The 18108-nt window shown below is 35.7% G+C and overlaps 4 protein-coding genes across 7 annotated transcripts; all 4 read right to left on the reverse strand.

The window, feature by feature from the left end:
• Nucleotides 1-1751: 1751 nt before the first annotated feature.
• Nucleotides 1752-2258, reverse strand: LOC111795310 (mini zinc finger protein 2). The gene has a single exon (XM_023677645.2). The coding sequence runs from the start codon at nt 2166-2168 to the stop codon at nt 1878-1880; it is 291 nt and encodes a 96-aa protein (XP_023533413.1). The 5' UTR covers nt 2169-2258; the 3' UTR covers nt 1752-1877.
• Nucleotides 2259-4727: 2469 nt separating this feature from the next.
• LOC111795316 (zinc-finger homeodomain protein 10) lies at nt 4728-6107 on the reverse strand. The gene has a single exon (XM_023677658.2). The coding sequence runs from the start codon at nt 6066-6068 to the stop codon at nt 5148-5150; it is 921 nt and encodes a 306-aa protein (XP_023533426.1). The 5' UTR covers nt 6069-6107; the 3' UTR covers nt 4728-5147.
• Nucleotides 6108-8521: 2414 nt separating this feature from the next.
• On the reverse strand, nt 8522-13041 carry LOC111795323 (defective in cullin neddylation protein AAR3). 3 transcript variants are annotated; one of them, XM_023677687.2, is made up of 9 exons: nt 12834-13041; nt 11998-12127; nt 11590-11641; nt 11306-11381; nt 11080-11162; nt 10493-10589; nt 9461-9506; nt 9245-9309; nt 8522-9098 (listed from the first exon to the last, which is right to left on the reverse strand). In XM_023677687.2, exons 1-9 carry the CDS (start codon nt 12874-12876, stop codon nt 8752-8754), a joined length of 939 nt encoding a protein of 312 aa, XP_023533455.1. In that variant the 5' UTR covers nt 12877-13041; the 3' UTR covers nt 8522-8751. The 3 variants fall into 3 exon arrangements, with proteins under 3 accessions (XP_023533455.1, XP_023533447.1, XP_023533437.1); XM_023677679.2 differs by having other exon boundaries at nt 9221-9309; XM_023677669.2 differs by having other exon boundaries at nt 9185-9309.
• Nucleotides 13042-13782: 741 nt separating this feature from the next.
• Nucleotides 13783-16804, reverse strand: EMB3141 (Pentatricopeptide repeat (PPR-like) superfamily protein). 2 transcript variants are annotated; one of them, XM_023662342.2, is made up of 2 exons: nt 14348-16804; nt 13783-14124 (listed from the first exon to the last, which is right to left on the reverse strand). In XM_023662342.2, the coding sequence occupies exon 1, from the start codon at nt 16480-16482 to the stop codon at nt 14353-14355; it is 2130 nt and encodes a 709-aa protein (XP_023518110.1). In that variant the 5' UTR covers nt 16483-16804; the 3' UTR covers nt 13783-14124; nt 14348-14352. The 2 variants fall into 2 exon arrangements, with proteins under 2 accessions (XP_023518110.1, XP_023518117.1); XM_023662349.2 differs by having other exon boundaries at nt 13784-14043.
• Nucleotides 16805-18108: the final 1304 nt, after the last annotated feature.

Below are 18108 nucleotides of genomic sequence, written 5' to 3' on the forward strand. Positions count from 1 at the left end.
TATGAAGATAAAATATTAAAAAAAATTAATAAACATGCCAAGCCATTACTCATTTACATCTGGCATCATAAATAAAAAGTGCATATCATCATATAACTTTGTTATGATTTGTTAAAAAACGTGTCACTCATTAATAAAATGTATATAGATGGATGTATGGATGATGTTTTTAATTAATACCCATGTTCCCAGTCTTTTCGGACGACCTAGTCACGTTACTTATTCTTCATTTCAGCTTGTTTTGTCTTCACTTATGTGAGTCGTAAGAAAAATTTTAAGAGGTGACCGAACATAAAATTGCTCAAACAAAATGCATCCCATTAATCGAGGCTCAACTCCTTTTTCTTTCGAAGTCTTTTGTTCGACATTTGAGGATTCTATTAATATGACTAAGTTTAGGGCATGACTTTGATACCATGTTAGAAGAACACGACTCTTTACAATGATATGATATAACTTTGAATTCTTTTAAGCATTTTTGTTGTCATGTTTGTTTCAAAATGGCTCTCAATAAGACGTGGTCTTGGTTCATTTATGTATGTTTCTTTTTATTAGGGTGTAAATTTGACATAAATTTACTTGATAGTTGCAGTAAATATGAAGATAATTGATGAATGTGTAAAATGGTAAAGAAAGGGTTTTCAATTTGTAGACAGACATGGCGATGGAGCAACATATAGCAATGGTGTCATTCAAGGAAATATAGAGATGGGCCTACGTGTTGTATGGTGAAAAGAAGAAAAAGGGAATCTTTGCAAATTGGAGTAGCAGCTTAAAAAAGATGAACAAATTTTGATACACAATGCTTTAAATCTAACCCTCTTCATACCATCATTACTCGCTTGCTTTGAATCAAAACATCTTGTGTTTATGTAATGTATTGGAAGATCATTATTTCCTTTGCTTTTTGCATCATAACGTGTTGTTATTCTTTCTGCATGAACCAAAACTAAGTGATGAAGAAGGAATAAGGGTGCGTTGTAGTTTAGAATCAAGCCAACTATCCATTCCCATGCAAAACCCATACCAAATTTCTCGTAAGAGTCGTGAGATATTCGTCTTTCGAATTCACATCCACTCTCGTCCATGTACAATCTAGTAGCTATTGTCCACTTTGACCCGTTACATATTACTGTCAGTCTCACTGTTTTAAAACGAATCTGTTAAGGAGAGGTTTCCACACCCTTATAAGAAATGTTCCGTTCCTCTCTTCAACTTACGTGGGATGTTAGTTCCTCATGGGTACCTCTAAAACTTCAAAACCTAACTTTGAATCACTTTCACTCCCTAAACACTTCAGATGGCAAAATTTATGCTCACGATCTCACTTTTTCGTATGAATCATTATAACAGCTCACTGTTAGCCAATGTTGTCTTCTTTTGACTTTCCCTTGTGAGCTCCCTCTCAAGATTTTAAAACGCAGGTTTCCACGCCCTTAAAAGAAATGTTTCGTTTTCCTCTCCAGATGTGAAAACTTACGATCATCAACCAGCTTTTGTTTAAATTAGGTTCGTGTTCATTTAAATTTTAAAATTTGTAATCTTTTGTTCCATAAAATCTAGGTATAGTGTATCATTGTAGGATTCTCTTTAATCGTGTCTAAAATCTTGTCTTAGCAAATGGATAGCACCAGCCAACCAGAAAAGATGGCAACAACTTCCCTTCAATAGTGGGTTATGTGTTAATTGAAGCTTTAATCAACTTTTAAGTACATTGTTAAACAAAGTTTCCACTACAACAACCAACATGATTAGATGTGTGGGCCTTCCACATTGAATATCAAGTAATATTACCAAACAAAATTTGCCCATAAACACATAATTCAAACTAAAATAGATTTGATGGAAATAATTCAAATCAAAAGCAAAATACATAATCAAGCTCCATTTGAGGGAGATGAAGAACAATCACACACAACCTCAGTTCCTACAGCTTGTCTTCTATGGAAGTTCCGGTGACAACCACAGGCAGCACAAGTAAGTGCAGCATTCGTCCCTTCGTCGCCGCTCGCCATGAATTCCCGACACCCGTCGACAGCATACCCTCCGACGCCAGCGGCATGGTTCTTTTGGCACTCCCCATATCTAACACTCCTTACTGTCAAAGATGAAGCCACACTGTCTCTTGAGCTTTCTTCCCTTCTAACTACAACTTGACGCTTCCTCATTTTTGGTAATGGGAGAGGAATATCTTTGTGTAAACTTATGAGAGATCACAATTTTGTAAGCCATAACCCCCAAAACACTCGTTTAAATAGAGTCAAAAGTTTTACGTTTTAAAAAGAAAAACCTTTAATGACATGTCATTTTCTCGTTCTCGTTCGTTGATTATATATTAAACTTTTCTTTCTCTCTGTTAATTGATTATATGTTGTCTGCTTTGACTGATTACATATCTTTATCCGTCTTACTAGTAAGGAAAGGTTTCCACACCCTCATCAAAAATGGTTTGTTCCCTTCTCCAACTAATGTGAGTTCTTGCTCAGAGAGTTGGAGGAGACATGTTTTTTTGTTTTAAATTATGAACCAACAAGAATTCAAAAACAAAAGAGCCAAAGATTTGAAAATGAAGAACAATAATTCAAATGTAAATAAGGCAAAAAATTAAAGATGTTAAGAAAAGTTTTTGTTTCCACGTAGCTGATTGATTGGTTTAATATAGAATTGAACAGCTATGTAATAAGTTGGGTTTTGATCCTAATGTGTAATGTGGCCCCTAAATGAGTGTAAAAATGGGCAGGTTTTTTGTGGGGGCGTACTGCCTAAAATGACGCTCCACTTTGGCCTATGTACCCTCCTCTCCTCCTCCTCCAACTCTTTGAGTTTGCTACTCATTTTGAAATGTTTTGATATCAACTTAGAGGGGTGGATATATCGTAAGCTTTTGTCGAACATAGCCCAACAATTACGTTTTAGTGATGGTTTTTATATACTATACTTGGAAATGTACCTCAACTTTCATTTATAATTCGTCCATCTACCTTACTAGATGGGTAAAAATTGCTATGTTGTTGAGGTATAAATGGTTAACTTTTAAAAGCTTTATATTGTCAAAAATGGATATGTAATATATTTATGTCCATTTATAACCTTCTACTTCAATTTAAAAAAAAAAATGGTGTCGAGCGACCTAGAGTGTAACTTAGTAGACAATATTATACCATTGTGAAGGTTCATAGTTCCTAATAATTTAGTCATGTCAAACAAATGATTCCTAACCGTACACTCCACCGACCAAATCATTTTTTATGCCATCACCCATTTATGTTTCCGAAAGTCTATTACTTAGTGACACATTGCCAAGGTGTGAAACCCACTATATAATATTTGATTCTCTTCCTTTGCCTTGAGTTTTTTCAAATCTAATAATTTAATTCTTTTCGAACTCAGGCTATTTAATTTAAAACATAAAGGACGGGTTGGGTTGAATTTTTTAAGACTATTGTGAAGATTAATAATATTTGATGTTTCTAATTAATATTATCGGTGAATATTTGAAATTTGAATTTTATGACATTTTAGTTATTAATGTAACATGTACCGTGAATAAGTACAATTTTTTTTTGAATAATTAACAAAACTCGACAATCTAACAAAACTCAACCCAAAATTAAAGGGTTAGTTGTAAACTTTATTCGAGTTACTTAGGTTACCAATCGAATTAATTTAGACTTTCAAGTTGGTCTAAAACATTTTCAGAACCTAACTCAACTCAACTTGCGTATACTCCTCGAATTTTAGCTAAGGCTAGAAGGGAATATTCCCAAATAATTAAATTCTAAGACGACGAAAGTGTATAAAAAAAAATAATAAAAAAATCTAAAAAAATGAAATGGGCCTATTGGGCCTGTTTCTTGCTTGTTTTTTCTATAAAAAACATTGGGCCATTTGTCTGCAAAATGACCGGCCCAGGCCCAATTTGTTTCACTGCAAAAGGTGTTAGTCGGAGCACCGAATTTACAAAAATGCCCTAATTTTGTGGTCCTTTAATTGCATTAATGTCTCACTATTGTGTTCTTACACATATGTTGGGTGTTTCTTCCACACCCTTCCATTTCAACCACTTCCTTAATTTTTTCAAATTGGAATAATAATAATAATAATAATAATAACTAATTTATTTAAAAAATTCTCCAATAACCAAATATATATAAGGTAGGAGGTAGGTAAAATATTAATTCCCAATTATTTCCAACACCCAACTTTATAAATTCAAGTTTGACTAAGGAAAGGAAAATAATAATTAAAAAAAAGATAGAAACTTTAGGGATAATATTAATATTCAACGAAGATTTGCTTGCCCTAGGGTTTTAGGTGTGTAGCTTCGATGATCTTAAACCCTCACCCATTTAGAATCCAATGAAAATAGACCGGGTGCTTTTCCAAATGCCAAAACAACCCTCACCCATTTACAAAAATGTTTCGTTCAATTCTCTAAAGATATCAAATCTTGCACGAAAAAGTGTTATTATTTTGTTTCTTTTTCTATTCATGTAATGATTATAAACGTGACAGAGAAAAGGGTATTAGATTATGATGAAATAAATCAAACAACATTATTCTAAACCCTTCTTTAAATGTAGATCATGTAGTAGCAAAGGCGGCAGCTGCAGCAGCAGCAGGTACATCACTGACCCTTTGCACTTTGCTTCATTAAACAATAAACAATAATACCCAAGTACCACCAATGATTGAAAATAGTAATATATATATATAATTTAACTTAATTTAATTATAATTACCCCTTAATTAACTTAATCAGAATTTGGAAATGTGCACAAAATCTAATATTCAGGCAATATTCTACTTTCTGCTGCTTTCTCCGAGACAGAAGATAAGGGGGAAATCTTTTGGTCTCTGTGATGAGACGTTAGATTCATGAAATTTACAGAAACAGAGAAAAAAACATTAAACATTCGTTAACACCGAATTCAATGTGGAGTTAATTAATGATTAATGCATTTAATCACTAATTTCATGTTATAATCCACTCCAAACAGGGTGGTCTTCTCATTAATTGATTCAATTAAACACTAAGCTAAAATGAAAATTAAAAAAACAGAGCTACCTAGCTTGGATTTCTATATCAGCTAATGATGAGGATGATGCAGTTTTATTCTTAATTACTTGTGAAACAGAGAAGTAAATCAAGAGGAAGAAGATGACCCATTTGAGCCAATATGCATATGCAAACCCGCATCTGCTCTGTTTTCGTTGTTGTTGACGGCGGCGGCGGCGGTGGCGGTGGGAGTGGTGGTAGTGGCGCCATTGGTGTCGGTCTTTTTTCCCATGGTGTTCTTGTTGTTATGCATCCATACTTTGAGAACCCCTCTTTCAATTCCGATTTCATTGCAGAAATCTCGAACCAAATCTTCGTCTCTCTTCTGCATTTTCCATCCAACTCGTTCCGCTAAATCCAGCATTTTCTCCTTCTGTTCGTTGCTGAATTTTGTTCTGAATCGTTTCCGTCCATTTGGGCTTCGCTGTGCGTTTTCCGGCGGAGGACCGGACAACCCAGCTGAAAGCGCCAATAACATATGTGGCGCGGAAGGGTAATACGACGAAGAGATCGGCGGCGGCGATGCAGAATTCGGACTCCAACTGCCAGCCAACGGCGGAGGAGGTGGGTGGTGGCGATGGTGCGGCTGATACTCAATCACATGAGTCGGTGCGGAATTAATCGCCAAAGTGGAGATTGGTTCCTCAGGGTCCCGGCGGTGGAAATTCCGGTGACAGCCACACGCAGCGCACTTAAGCGAAGTGGGATCGGTGGGAGTGGAAGAAGGAGAGGGCATAAATTCCCCACATCCGTCTAAGGCATGAGCTCCTAAAGTGGCGGCGTGGTTTTTGAGACATTCTTTGTAAGTAACAAGCGGAGGGTGTTGTTGAGCGTGGTGGCGCTTGAGAAGGCCGTTGGTGAAGGGCGGCGATTTAGCGGAAGGCGGCGGAATGGTTGTGGGAGTATTATCAGTGTCGGGGTCGGGGGATTTAGTGTTATTAGTAGTAGTGATGGGAGCTGCTGGGGCTAAATCCATGGCTCTCTCAAAAACACAGACCTCTCTAAACATGGAGAATTAAACAACAACAACAAGAACCTCAACAAACAAATAAAAACTTAACCTTTCCGTAAAAAAAATAAATAATAATAATAATAATAAAAATCAGAGCTTTTCTGTGGTGGAGCTTTGTTAACCCAACAGAATAGTTGGGTTATTTAACCCTGGTTAGTTATAATGTGTGGTTAGTTGCATGGGTAATAAATACGGGACTGGGGGAGTAATTTTTAGTATATGTCTAAGTTAATTTTAAATTTAATTTTGGGGGTTCTGATGAATTAATGAGTCGGGTCTCGTCGTCTGGGGATAATTATGAGTGGGTCAGGAGTGGGTTGACCCGGGGATTTTTTTTTAATTTTTTAATTTAATTTTATTTATTTATTTAAATTTAACTATAGCTGATGGAGGGAGGACCAGAGACAATACACTGCAACCCCATGTTATTATTTATTTTTATTTTTATTTTTATTGCCAACTTGCAGGAAGGACTGGACCGCTTTTAAAGTTACCTTTATTATTATTATTATTATTATTTGGTTTTTTTTGATATTGCCAGGTACTAGTGAAATGACGAAGTTGGTGCTGATGGATATGGTGTTTAGGAGGGAAGTGGGGAGGGTAGAATTGTCTTTCTCAAGAGTTGAATATTACGGCTGGAAGTGGAAGGTATTTATGTCGGCTTCGAAGGAATTTTAGGATGTTGAACCCATATTTTCTTTTGTTTTTAATTTTATTATTCTCATGCTAAACGACACCGTTTTGAGTTTCTCATTCTACCAAATATTAGTTTCTAGAATAGGATCGAACTATTTTAAATTTTGGAGTGAGGTTATTAAATAAACCACGTGGAATAAGTAATCAGTATTTATTATTATTATTATTATTTTAAATAAAAATAAAAATTGGGAAGGGTAAAAAAGGAAGAAAGGATGAAATATTAATAATTTGCATCGAAACTGTAAAACAAGCTTTTCCGTGCTTTCATTCTCACTCAATTATAGCTTTTTCTCCCAATAATGATCGACCATATTATTTTATTTATTTTTTATTTTCCCTTTTGAGAGGGCATTTTGGGAAATTGGGTAGCCAAAAATGCAAATATGAAAAATGTAGGGGGTGGTGGGACCGGAGTAGGGGGGTCAAGTAATGGGGCAGCTAAACCCTTTCACTCATAATTGTAGGGCATGGGCCCTATCGTCTTATCATATTAATTACATTAATTAATTCATTCATATTTTATTTATTATTTATTTCTTACCTTTTTTTTTTTTTTTTTTTTTAATTCTTTATCTACTTCTCTTCTTTACCACCCACCAAAATTTAATTAAATATCTAAATACCATGCTTTATATTTATATTACCACTTAAGTAATAAGCTTTTAAACTAAGCTAATATGTTTAATTAAATTATGAGTCAAAATGATAATAAATATTCATAATTCAACAACCAACCAACAATCATTTTATATGCTCCCTCAAATTTAGACTTTATAATTCTCAACATTTGATCCATTATTTTTTTAGCTTATACTAAAAGGAAACAACACATCAAATATGTTGGAAGTCCCATTATTATTCCTATTATTATTATATGCATCGTATCTTATTTACCTAAAATATATTTAAATCTTTGTCCTATGACTAGATCTTACTCCATCTCGTCTCTATCAAATGACCCTCCACTTTATATCTCGATCCCAATAATTTTACCCTCTTTTGTGTCTATTCTATTATATAACGAAGACGTCATCAATTCTTTAATAATTCTTCTTGATGCTACTATGCCTAATACCATGTGAGGAGTTTTGAACCTCTGTTCTCTTAGTTTATAATATGTCTTAATTAGTTGAATTATGATACTTTTAAACTCAGAAACGTCATATGATTGAATAATTAATGAACCCTTCAAATGTAGGTTCCTTTTTGTTTTCTATATGCGGTTATAAATAAGAGGAAATAACTCAAACGGACAATACATAAAGAGAAATATTAATATTCTGACTACTTAAGCTATACTCAAAATCGACGAGAACGATAACGATAACGGTAACGACATAGAAGTAAATAGAGGAGGGTGAGTTAGTTTGGTGAAATAAATAGAGATGATGAGAAGGAGCGGTAAATAATGAGAGTTAATAATAAGTGAAAGGTGAGAGGAAATTGAGGGGGCCATGGAAGATGAACGACAAACCTCCGCATTCAATTCATTCACTCTTCTTCTTCTTCTTCAGAAACAAAGAAAGTGTCAGTGATTGACCTAATAATAATGCAGCTCAGTCCACCATTGCAGATCTCCAGCTTCCGAGGTTTCGAGTTGCCGGTGGGCCCTTTCCTTGTTCCTTCTCTCTTTTCCATATCTTCAGTCCCCTAACCATGGCGGCCTCTATTCTGGTTTTGACCTAAAGATTTAAAACCCCTTTGACTCGTGTATCTATCTCATTAAGCCAAGTGGATCGAGAAGAGTATTATAAAACAAAACACAAACTATTGTAGATTTTTATTCATTTTTTGAAATGCATCAGACCCAATTACAGAGTAATGCCAAATCACTAATTTCTGTTCTCTTTAGAAACACTCAAAATCCTTTGTTCTATTTTGCTGCCAAATCATCAATTCATCCGATTAAAAATGCTGTACCATCACAAAGAAGAGAGCATGAGACCTGTAAAAATCATGGGAGCTATATCGCTCGTACTCATGTGAATGACGATTTCCTTTCTTTATCCAATCCTAAGAACGAACGTGTCGAGAAAAGCCCAGCGAAACCTTGTGACAGACAACCTTCAACAGCACAAGGAGCTTTGGAGCAACCCATTGCACCATTATTTCGAACCATTTCTGTGTTTTCATCTGCTGCTGCATTACATGAAGGTCCATTTATCTCCAAGTTCACTGGCTTGCATGCCATAAATCTACTTTTCTTGATGCTCGTAACAGGACTTAACTCCATGGAGCCAGTTGTAGGATCACTCGGAGACACCATCCCATCCATTTGCAAGTCCTCAGGTAATTTCCTCTTCAAACCCGGGAGAATCTTTAATCCTGACACAATCATAACCCGTAAGTAAAACAGAGCTTATTACATACAACATTCTGTATGGCATGGAAGTCCATTTGTAGAACAGTACTTTTTTCTTTTGACAGTTGAACGTAATCTATTATACCAGGAAACGGATCTTCAGATGCACCTGACTGTGATTCTGAGCCTCCACAACTACAACGTAACTTTGAGATTTTATTAGATCCTGACAGCCTGCATAATAATTAGATGTTATCAGCTTATCGAGTGTTAGTACAAGACTAAACCATACCATGTCAGGACTCGAGACTATATCCAAGCCACAATTATTTAACTACTTTCAACTTCAAACTCATTGCATCTGTAAAATCCCCCACAAACAAACCTGTACATGTGCTCAACGAAGTCATCAATTAGGACGGGCCAAGCACCTGAGAGAAGAATGCAACTGAGTAACTCCAAATAGTACAGTAGAGAATAATAGGAAAACATTATGCTTATGTACAGGCATACCCAACATTCCACCAAAAGACTACGGGTAGTCTTGAGGCTCTTTCCTCTACAAGAGAAATGAGGCATAATCCTCAATTTAATTAGACAAATTTAAATTAAATTCAACAACAATAGACCTACGTATTATATAAAAGTCCCGGGAGGATGGGGGGAGGTATCCATCCATAATTTCTCAAGTCAAAACTATGCAGCTCATTTTTAACATCAGTATCAGTATCACTATCACTAACGGGATCAACCTATTCCTTAAATTGTTTTCTGTATTATCAATCTATTCTTTAAATTTTGTCTTCTGTATCTTTCTTAAGCTTTAGCGATAAAAGTAATAAAGGGCTAAATTATCACAACCAGAGTTGTTATCGTATCGCATTCTAAGTTGAACTTTTATATTTGAAGAATATGCAGACAACTGTTAGATGCATTCTTCCAGTCATCATATAACTATTGAACTTCTAATCGCAGTGTATGGTCATAGCAGTGTATGACTCTCGCAGAAGAGGCATGTGCTTCTTAAAAAACAAAAATGCACAAGCCTCAAAAACATTTTCAAGCATTAAGCATACACTTGAGGAAACAAAATAACAATACTATGCTAGCATAACAAAATGATCAACTAATATTTGCATTGTCATAATATTTCAATCATCCGTAGAAGAACCAAAACAGAAGATTAACCATGAAAATGAAAATGAAGTATCATATTTTTCTTATATAAATTGACAAAATATATTTATCCGTGACTATTTCCTGTGATAGGATTCAATTGTATCGATGGAAAAACTTCCAACAGATAAGGAGATGGATTACTTGAAGTAATTCCCAAGTCTTCAACATTTTTAACTCAGCGTATTTAATACACAAATAAATATTTTAAAAGATAACAAAAAAATGTAAATACAAATACCTTCAGGATCATACCCTTCCAGATTTTCATGTACACAACGGCTGAAAGCCAAAACTTGAAGCCATGTATCCTCAGAAATATTGTGTCGCTGATTGTTCTGTGGAACTTAACTAGATTAGAATCCTTGAGATAAGTTGGATCATATGACACAACACGTCTATTTCAAGGAACAAGGTAAAGAATAAAACCCAAAAAAATAACTTGGATGCATAAACCTAGACAGAAGAAATTTGATAGATTAGAATCTTGGGTATAAAAAAATACCCCAAAATTTCCCAAATTCATTAACTTCAAAACTTGAGATACATGCATATATTTTTGTAAAATACATATGAATGTGCATCCAAACGTGTCTACAAATGGCAAATAATAACATTGATAGAAATGTCCATTCATGGGTATTTAGCATGTAGGTATATTTCATAAACCAACGTTGATGAAAACAACTTCAGGTGGAAATTCCGGTTTCCTGATTATAATCATTATACATTTTATTTAAAGCTTGTAGACTACATAACAACCAAAGTGAAAAGAAAGAAAGGAAACGGAACCTTATTAGGAGAAGAAAAAAAGGGGGAAAATGGTACCTCAACAAAGTCACACCATTGATTAAGTAACCGAAATCTCCCATCCAAAACTAATCTCCATGCTTTAATTGCCCTACCAACGGCTGTAATTCAAATAAAAGAAGAAAAACTAAACTATCAGAAAGTAAGAAATTTTTTAACTTACCCAGTGCACATATCATGATATCATTTCATATTAGGAAACTAAAACATAGTTTTATATCCAAGCCAAAAGAAGGAACCTTACTGATATTCTTTTGACCATTTTCTCGGCACACAAAGAAAACAAACTCATAGAAGCGTGAAAATTCAGAGAAGTCTACCTACAAAATAGAATCGTCAAATTCAAAGTACAAGCCAGAAAAATTTTCAATCAAAATTCTTAAAGTTAACTGAAGCACATGAATAAAACACGATAAATCTTACTGAAAATATAATATTGCCACCAGCCAATATCCAAAAGCTTGCCAAATTAGAAGAAACTAGATTACAGTAGGAAACCAGGAAAAATGAGAGGAAGGAAGAGTTTACCGTCAAGTTTAGATATGACATCAGCTTTGATAGTTCATGAAGGATTGAGTTACTGCAAATGTAATTTATACTTTTTAGATAACCTAGATTAATATAAGAAAAAAAATTATACTGCAATCAAAACAACATATGATGGCCTCATTTATCAAGTCGTATTTAGGCAGCTAAGTCAGTTTTTTCCATGTAATATTCCATTTATTGAACTGCTAGAAAACACAGGACCATACCATAACTAATGAAATAAAACTAGTAAACATCCATGTCTACAATATTAAAAGTCATCTTAGTTTAATAATTGAGTTGATAAACTATCTTAGTTTCATACGTCTGTCGGTTAAAAATGTTTAGAAAATGTCTTGGTTTGGAAGGACAAGAAATATTGAGTTGTACAAAACAAAGTGGATATACCCCGTATGCAGTGACGATTGCACATATATTAAGAGCTCTGAAAGTGCTTGCTTTGAACTTTTGGCCATTTGTGTTTCAACATGTCCAAAACCTCCATTCCCATGACAAAGACCATTTTGAGATCGAATACCTATAAACAAGTAAAAATAATGTAAATTTTATCGATCTGAAACAATTAGGTTAGTCTAAAGCTTCTCCCCCTAAAGGGCTGCAGTGGAATCAGAAATCATAATACAACAATTCCTAATTCTTGGATTATCCCTCCTAAATAATGACAGCGCTTTCTCATTTAGAAGAATAAAATTCATTCATAATTCTCTAAGTTGACTGACCAGAAAATAACATTGACATTGAGCCTGATGCATCTTATTTTCCGAAATAAGTACCATAAACTGAATCTCTAACGTTCTTTATCATCCAAACTATTAATGCAGTTCCCAAAAATAAAATCACCTAGACTTCTCCGAATCAAATACATCATAACTTCTTAAACATAAAAAATCACTTAGAAACTAACCATCTTTAGAAACATACATAATAAAAAAAAAACATCAAAATCTATAACAAAATTACATCTTCCAAGTTAACATGCATCCGCAAGAAGACGAAGACATAGATTTGCATGAAAAACACCAAAAATCCTAAGAAGAGAAAAGTATTGCAACAGATAATGAAAGGGCAGAAAACATTGAAAGATTTGAAAGGTTTAACAAAAGCAATGTTCGGTGAGAATTGGCAGTAGCAAATCATGAATAAAAGAGACATCAGACAAGAATCAAGAGAAAAAAGCAGAATCTGAAATTTGAAGCGGTAGGGGAAGAGGAGGAAGTTGTTACCACAGTATTGATGATAAATCTGGACGATATCGAAGCGATTCATCTGCAAGAAACGGAGGGAAGAAGAAATGGAAGTGTTGATTGTCGAGGAGGCAAGAAGCGGAAGAAGAATCCAGACCTCAACACGAAAACAGAGAAGGAACCTCTCTCTCTCTCGATTCTCTCTCCCCCCCTTCTTCTTTGCCTCTGCCTTTTCAGTCACACATTACGTTTATTGCGCAATTTCTTCTTATATTCTTTGTGGATGCTACGCAATGGGTCCAACTGAACCGCCATTACGGTTCTTTATTTCATGCACACCGGTTTTCAACCCGCATTCCGCAGTATCATTTTGATTACTTAAATTTATTAACTCCCACTTTTTTATTTACCATTAATATTTTTAACCTTATTGGATATTGTTGACATAAAGAAAGTTGCCAACACGACCCAAATAGCATCGACATAACCGAATTTGTCGATACTAATAAGGTAGGTTTGAAAATTCCCTTTATGCCAACGTTTTTTAATAACGTTGGCAGATCTCCCTTATGTCGGTAAAATTTGGATCATGTCAGTAATTACTTTTACGTCATAGCTATCCAGTATATTTGGCAAATCTTCTTTATGTGGATGACGTCGGGAATCTTATCGTACTCGAAAATCATTCCAAACCAGCCTCAAAACTTTATTGCATGTTCTCCAATATTGTAGGACACTTAATAATGGTTAATGGATCTTGTGCATGCCATTTCTCTTTCTCTCTCTCTCTCTCTCCATTTGATATATAGAGTTAAAAGGTCTTCTTCATATGGTTAACAATTAACACTATTAATTATATAAAATAAAATATTTATTTGGTAAATATATTCATTGGTTTAATAGTTTTAAACTTATATATATTTCAAATTCCTGAAATTTTTATAATTAATAAATATGACTATTAATTTTGTTAAAAAATAAAATAGCTGACATTAATAGTTTAATAATAATAACAAAATATAGAAAATAAAATAAATAATATTTAAGTGTATAAAGCAAAGCGTAGACTTCCCGCGTTTCCCGATGCACCGATCAGGATGGGAGCCCGCCGGACGCCGGTGGTGCCAAAGCCCTCACCTCATCATCGTCGTCGAGTCACCTCATCTCCTCACCTTGTCGCCATGGCCACCTTCTTCCTCCACTGTCCCTCTTCTTTTCTGTTCTTTCATGTCCTCAGAGGAGATTCGTCCTCCATCCAAATTATCCAGGTTCAAATTTCACAAAACCCATCTATCTAAGATTTAAAAGCTCTAAGAATTCTCTATCCATCCTACGAAAATGAAGTCTTTAAATGGGGGTTTGTTGATATGAACAGGATGACAGATTATCTTATAACAATACATGCCAAGAATCAGCCTACTGTTGAGAACAGAATGTCATGAATTCATTTCATTATAAGCTCCTTGAAAAAGAATGTACAATAGTATATATCAATGGAACAGATGCTGCCCGTTTCTACAAAATTAAACAAACAAATAACAATGTGGGTTTACCTTAATCACCAATAGTCCCCACAAGAACACCTCCCATCTCTGAAATGGTGGAATCTGCTAGCATCTCTCACCACAATTTCACGTTTGGTTATCATAGCAATCAGCTTAATCACAGAATGGCAGTCACCACAAACACGATGGCCCTGCACAATTTGTAATGGCGTATGATTTAAAGTATTGATAAGTCCATAAGCTATGGCCAATTTCTCACTGTGGTATATCTGTATCTTTTCTTCATGATCTACATCTGGAAGCAAGATGTTCCGTTCAGGAACATAACCAAGCTTTGTGATCTCTAACATTAACTCGTCCACTTTTTTGACGACTTTTTCTATTTCGGGATGGTGTTTATCCCCAGATTGGAATGCGTGGGGTTGATGTTTAACTTCAATCCAACTACATGCTGGAAGCATACTCAAGCCCTTTCGTTTCAATGTCCGAACAACATCAGATGCTTCCTTTAACTTGCCAGAGCTTTTATATATGTTTAACAACACTATATAATTACGAAGCTTCTCGGGTTCCATCCCGTAAAGTTTTTCAGCAGCGTATTTTCCAAGTTCTAGATTTTCATGAACTCTACAAGCTCTAAGCAAGGCAGCCCACATATTTGCTGTTGGTTGAAATGGAGCTTTCCTTATAAGGGCATAGGCTTCGTCTAGGAGCCCTTCTCGACCTAGCAATTCAATCATGCACGTGTAATGCATAGCGCGCAGTTTGATCTTATGATCCCTAGTCATTGATTGAAAAATTTCCCATCCACGTTCGAATAAACCTGAAATGCTGCATGCAGATAAAACAGCAAGAAATGTCACATGGTTTGGTACCATGCCTTCCCGAAGCATTCTCTCAAATATCTCAATGGCCTCCTCCCCTCGACCGTGATTCCCATATCCAGCTATCAAAGCATTCCATGATATCAAGTTTTTACAGGACATTCTGTCAAAAATATGTCTAGCATCATCTACCTTTCCCCATTTGCTATAGAAATCCACAAGTGCTGTATTAGCTACTACATCTAACCCAAAACCATTACGAACTAAACTCGCGTGCGCTTGCTTAGCACGTGTTACCGAGGCCAATCTCGAACATATCCTTATAATTATCGAAAAGGTGAAATGGTCGATTTTAACTCCAGAGTCACGCATCTGATAATATAGATTCAGAGCTTCTTCACTGTAGCCATGGAGTGCGTAACCAGCTATAATTGAATTCCATCCAACTATTGTCTTGTCGGGCATCTCATCAAAGACACAATGAGCGTCTTCAAGGCCTCCACACTTGCTGTACATGTCAATCAGCGCACAGGAAACAAAAATGTCCTGTCCTACGCCTGCCTTTACCGCACACGAATGTAATTGCCTACCAGGAAAAATAAGTTCCAAACCAGCCAATGCCCGTATCACGGTGGCAAAGGTGCGAGGGCTGCAACCAGGATACTCTTCCCACATCATAATGAACAATCTAAACGCTTCTTTATAATTTCCAGAGTCTACATACCCGGAAATTATGGTATTCCACGAAACCGCATTCCTCTCGGGCATTTCATCGAACAATTTAGAAGCATCAATCATCATCCCACATCTCACATGCATAAGTAGAATCCTGTTCATAATATATTGATCAGGCTCAATTCCATTATCAATCATGTAAGCACACAACCTCTTCGCCCCTCTTATAGATTTCAAGCCAATACACGCATTAATCAACGCATCAAATGTGCTATTACCAACATCATAACCACCCTCCAGCTCAAGAATTTCAAACATCTCAAGTGCATCTCTGAACTTATTACACAAAACCAACTTCTCAATATGGCAACAGATCCGTACACTGGATTTTGTAATTCGGGTCTCCTTCGCAGGCGGCGTTCCTTTACGAACGTCGCGATCGACTTTCGAAGGCTTGGGTTTGAGTCGTGGCCGTAGCCCTTGTTCCAAGGAAGAGCACTTGACCCAACAAAACGAATCACGCAATTTTCTTCTATTGGACCACAAAGAATACGCAGACAGCAAAGATCTGTCCCTAAAAAGCTCGGAACCGGAGAAATGATGGGAGAAGTAGGAAGTAGAGCTGGAGAGGGAAGTACGTTGAAGGTGATCATGACCATAGTTTTGATAGAGAGGGACTTCCATGGCTGATAACTTGAAAGAAATGCGTCAAATCGAGAATGGCGGGGGTGGGGAAGTTACCTGGAGAGATTAGGAAGCTGAAGGATGTCCTGAAATTGGATGAACTAGAAGACGTTGATTGACAAGATGAACGCGCAGTAGTAGTAGAATCGGAGTGGGTTCATCCTCCGGAGAAACAATGGCAGAGAGAAAGAAAAAGGGATGTGGATTGAAGAGGGAGCATCAACATCGAGTACTCCGCCACCGCCGGTTTCTTTTTTGTTGGTCGTTCAACCTCTTCGCAATAACCAACCCGGGGTTTTAGGTTTTGCATTTTAACCATTAATTTCTTTTTTCTTTTCTTTTTCTTTTATAATTTTAATTCAACGCTTATCTCTTTTAACTCCTAAATTTAATAACATTTAATTACAATTATTCACATTTAATATAGAGGTTGCACTGCAAAAATAAAAAATCAAATAGTTATTAAATGAAGCTTAAAAAAGCACCCTTTAAAATTCAGGTTTATTTAATAAAAAAAAATAATGTTAGAAAAATGAAAAATTGGGACGCTTTTAAAATGTGTTTGTTAGGAAGAATTCTACCATGGTAAGAGTCCAAGTAGATCTCGTTGTAAATAGCTAATTCATGGGTAGAGCCAAAGAGTGTTGGTGAACGTTACAAGTTAACAACAACAAGACGCTTTGGTGTATATGGTTTTCACACTGTTAAAAAGAATTCAGATATTGCTCCTGATGTGGGATCTCAGAGTTCAACTTTGATCGACAATCTATTAAGATTTGTAACTAATAGATATGTAACATATGGAGTTGAACTTTGATTAACATTAAAATTAGTAACATATAGTAAGGTTTAGACACTTAGAATGTGCATCTTTACCTAAACATTATCATCAAAGAATAACGTGTGATCTGATGATGTTTTGCAATACAACTGCCATCTGGGTTAGCAAGTGCCACATATTTTTCTTTTGTTCCTGCTGCTAATATATGGAGTATCCATTCCATGGAACAAAATCTGATTCTCTGATTCCAACACTTCAGAAACCTTCCTTTTCATTCATTTTCTTCAACCTATATAGGTGAAAATAGGAATTCAAATCTTTGTTTCTTTGCTTGTCGTGTTGAGTCTAATATTACACGACAATCCCTTCCATAGCGATCTTTATCTCGATGGGAATCCAGTTCCAGAAAACTCATACACCTGCTGCACTACATTCCCAGATGAATTCCCCAAACACAACAGAATTTAGGGTAGCTAAGAGAATTCAAACACAAGGGTACTACTAATTCTTCTTTAACCATAAAAGAGGTGGCAGAAAAAGCCTTCTAAACCTAACTTGAATGCAGCTCACCCAAGAACATCACCAGAAAAATATTCCCCCATTTTTGTCTCGGATCACTACTTTACCTTTCAGACTTGTTCTCCAGTAAGTTTCAAGAAAACTAGGAGATCCTACATTGGTTGGGGAAAACAACGATGTTTTAAAAACATTGAGGGAAGTCCGAAAGAGAAAGTCCGAAGAGGACAATATCTGCTAGCGGTGGGCTTGAACCGTTACCACGCCTAGTATGTATTCACGCCTAGTATGTATTCAGATGCATGGCAATCAAAATTCATCACAGAAAA

The sequence above is a fragment of the Cucurbita pepo genome, chromosome 1 (genome assembly GCF_057944985.1).
Source record: "Cucurbita pepo subsp. pepo isolate OVF chromosome 1, ASM5794498v1, whole genome shotgun sequence".
NCBI classification, from domain to species: domain Eukaryota; kingdom Viridiplantae; phylum Streptophyta; class Magnoliopsida; order Cucurbitales; family Cucurbitaceae; genus Cucurbita; species Cucurbita pepo.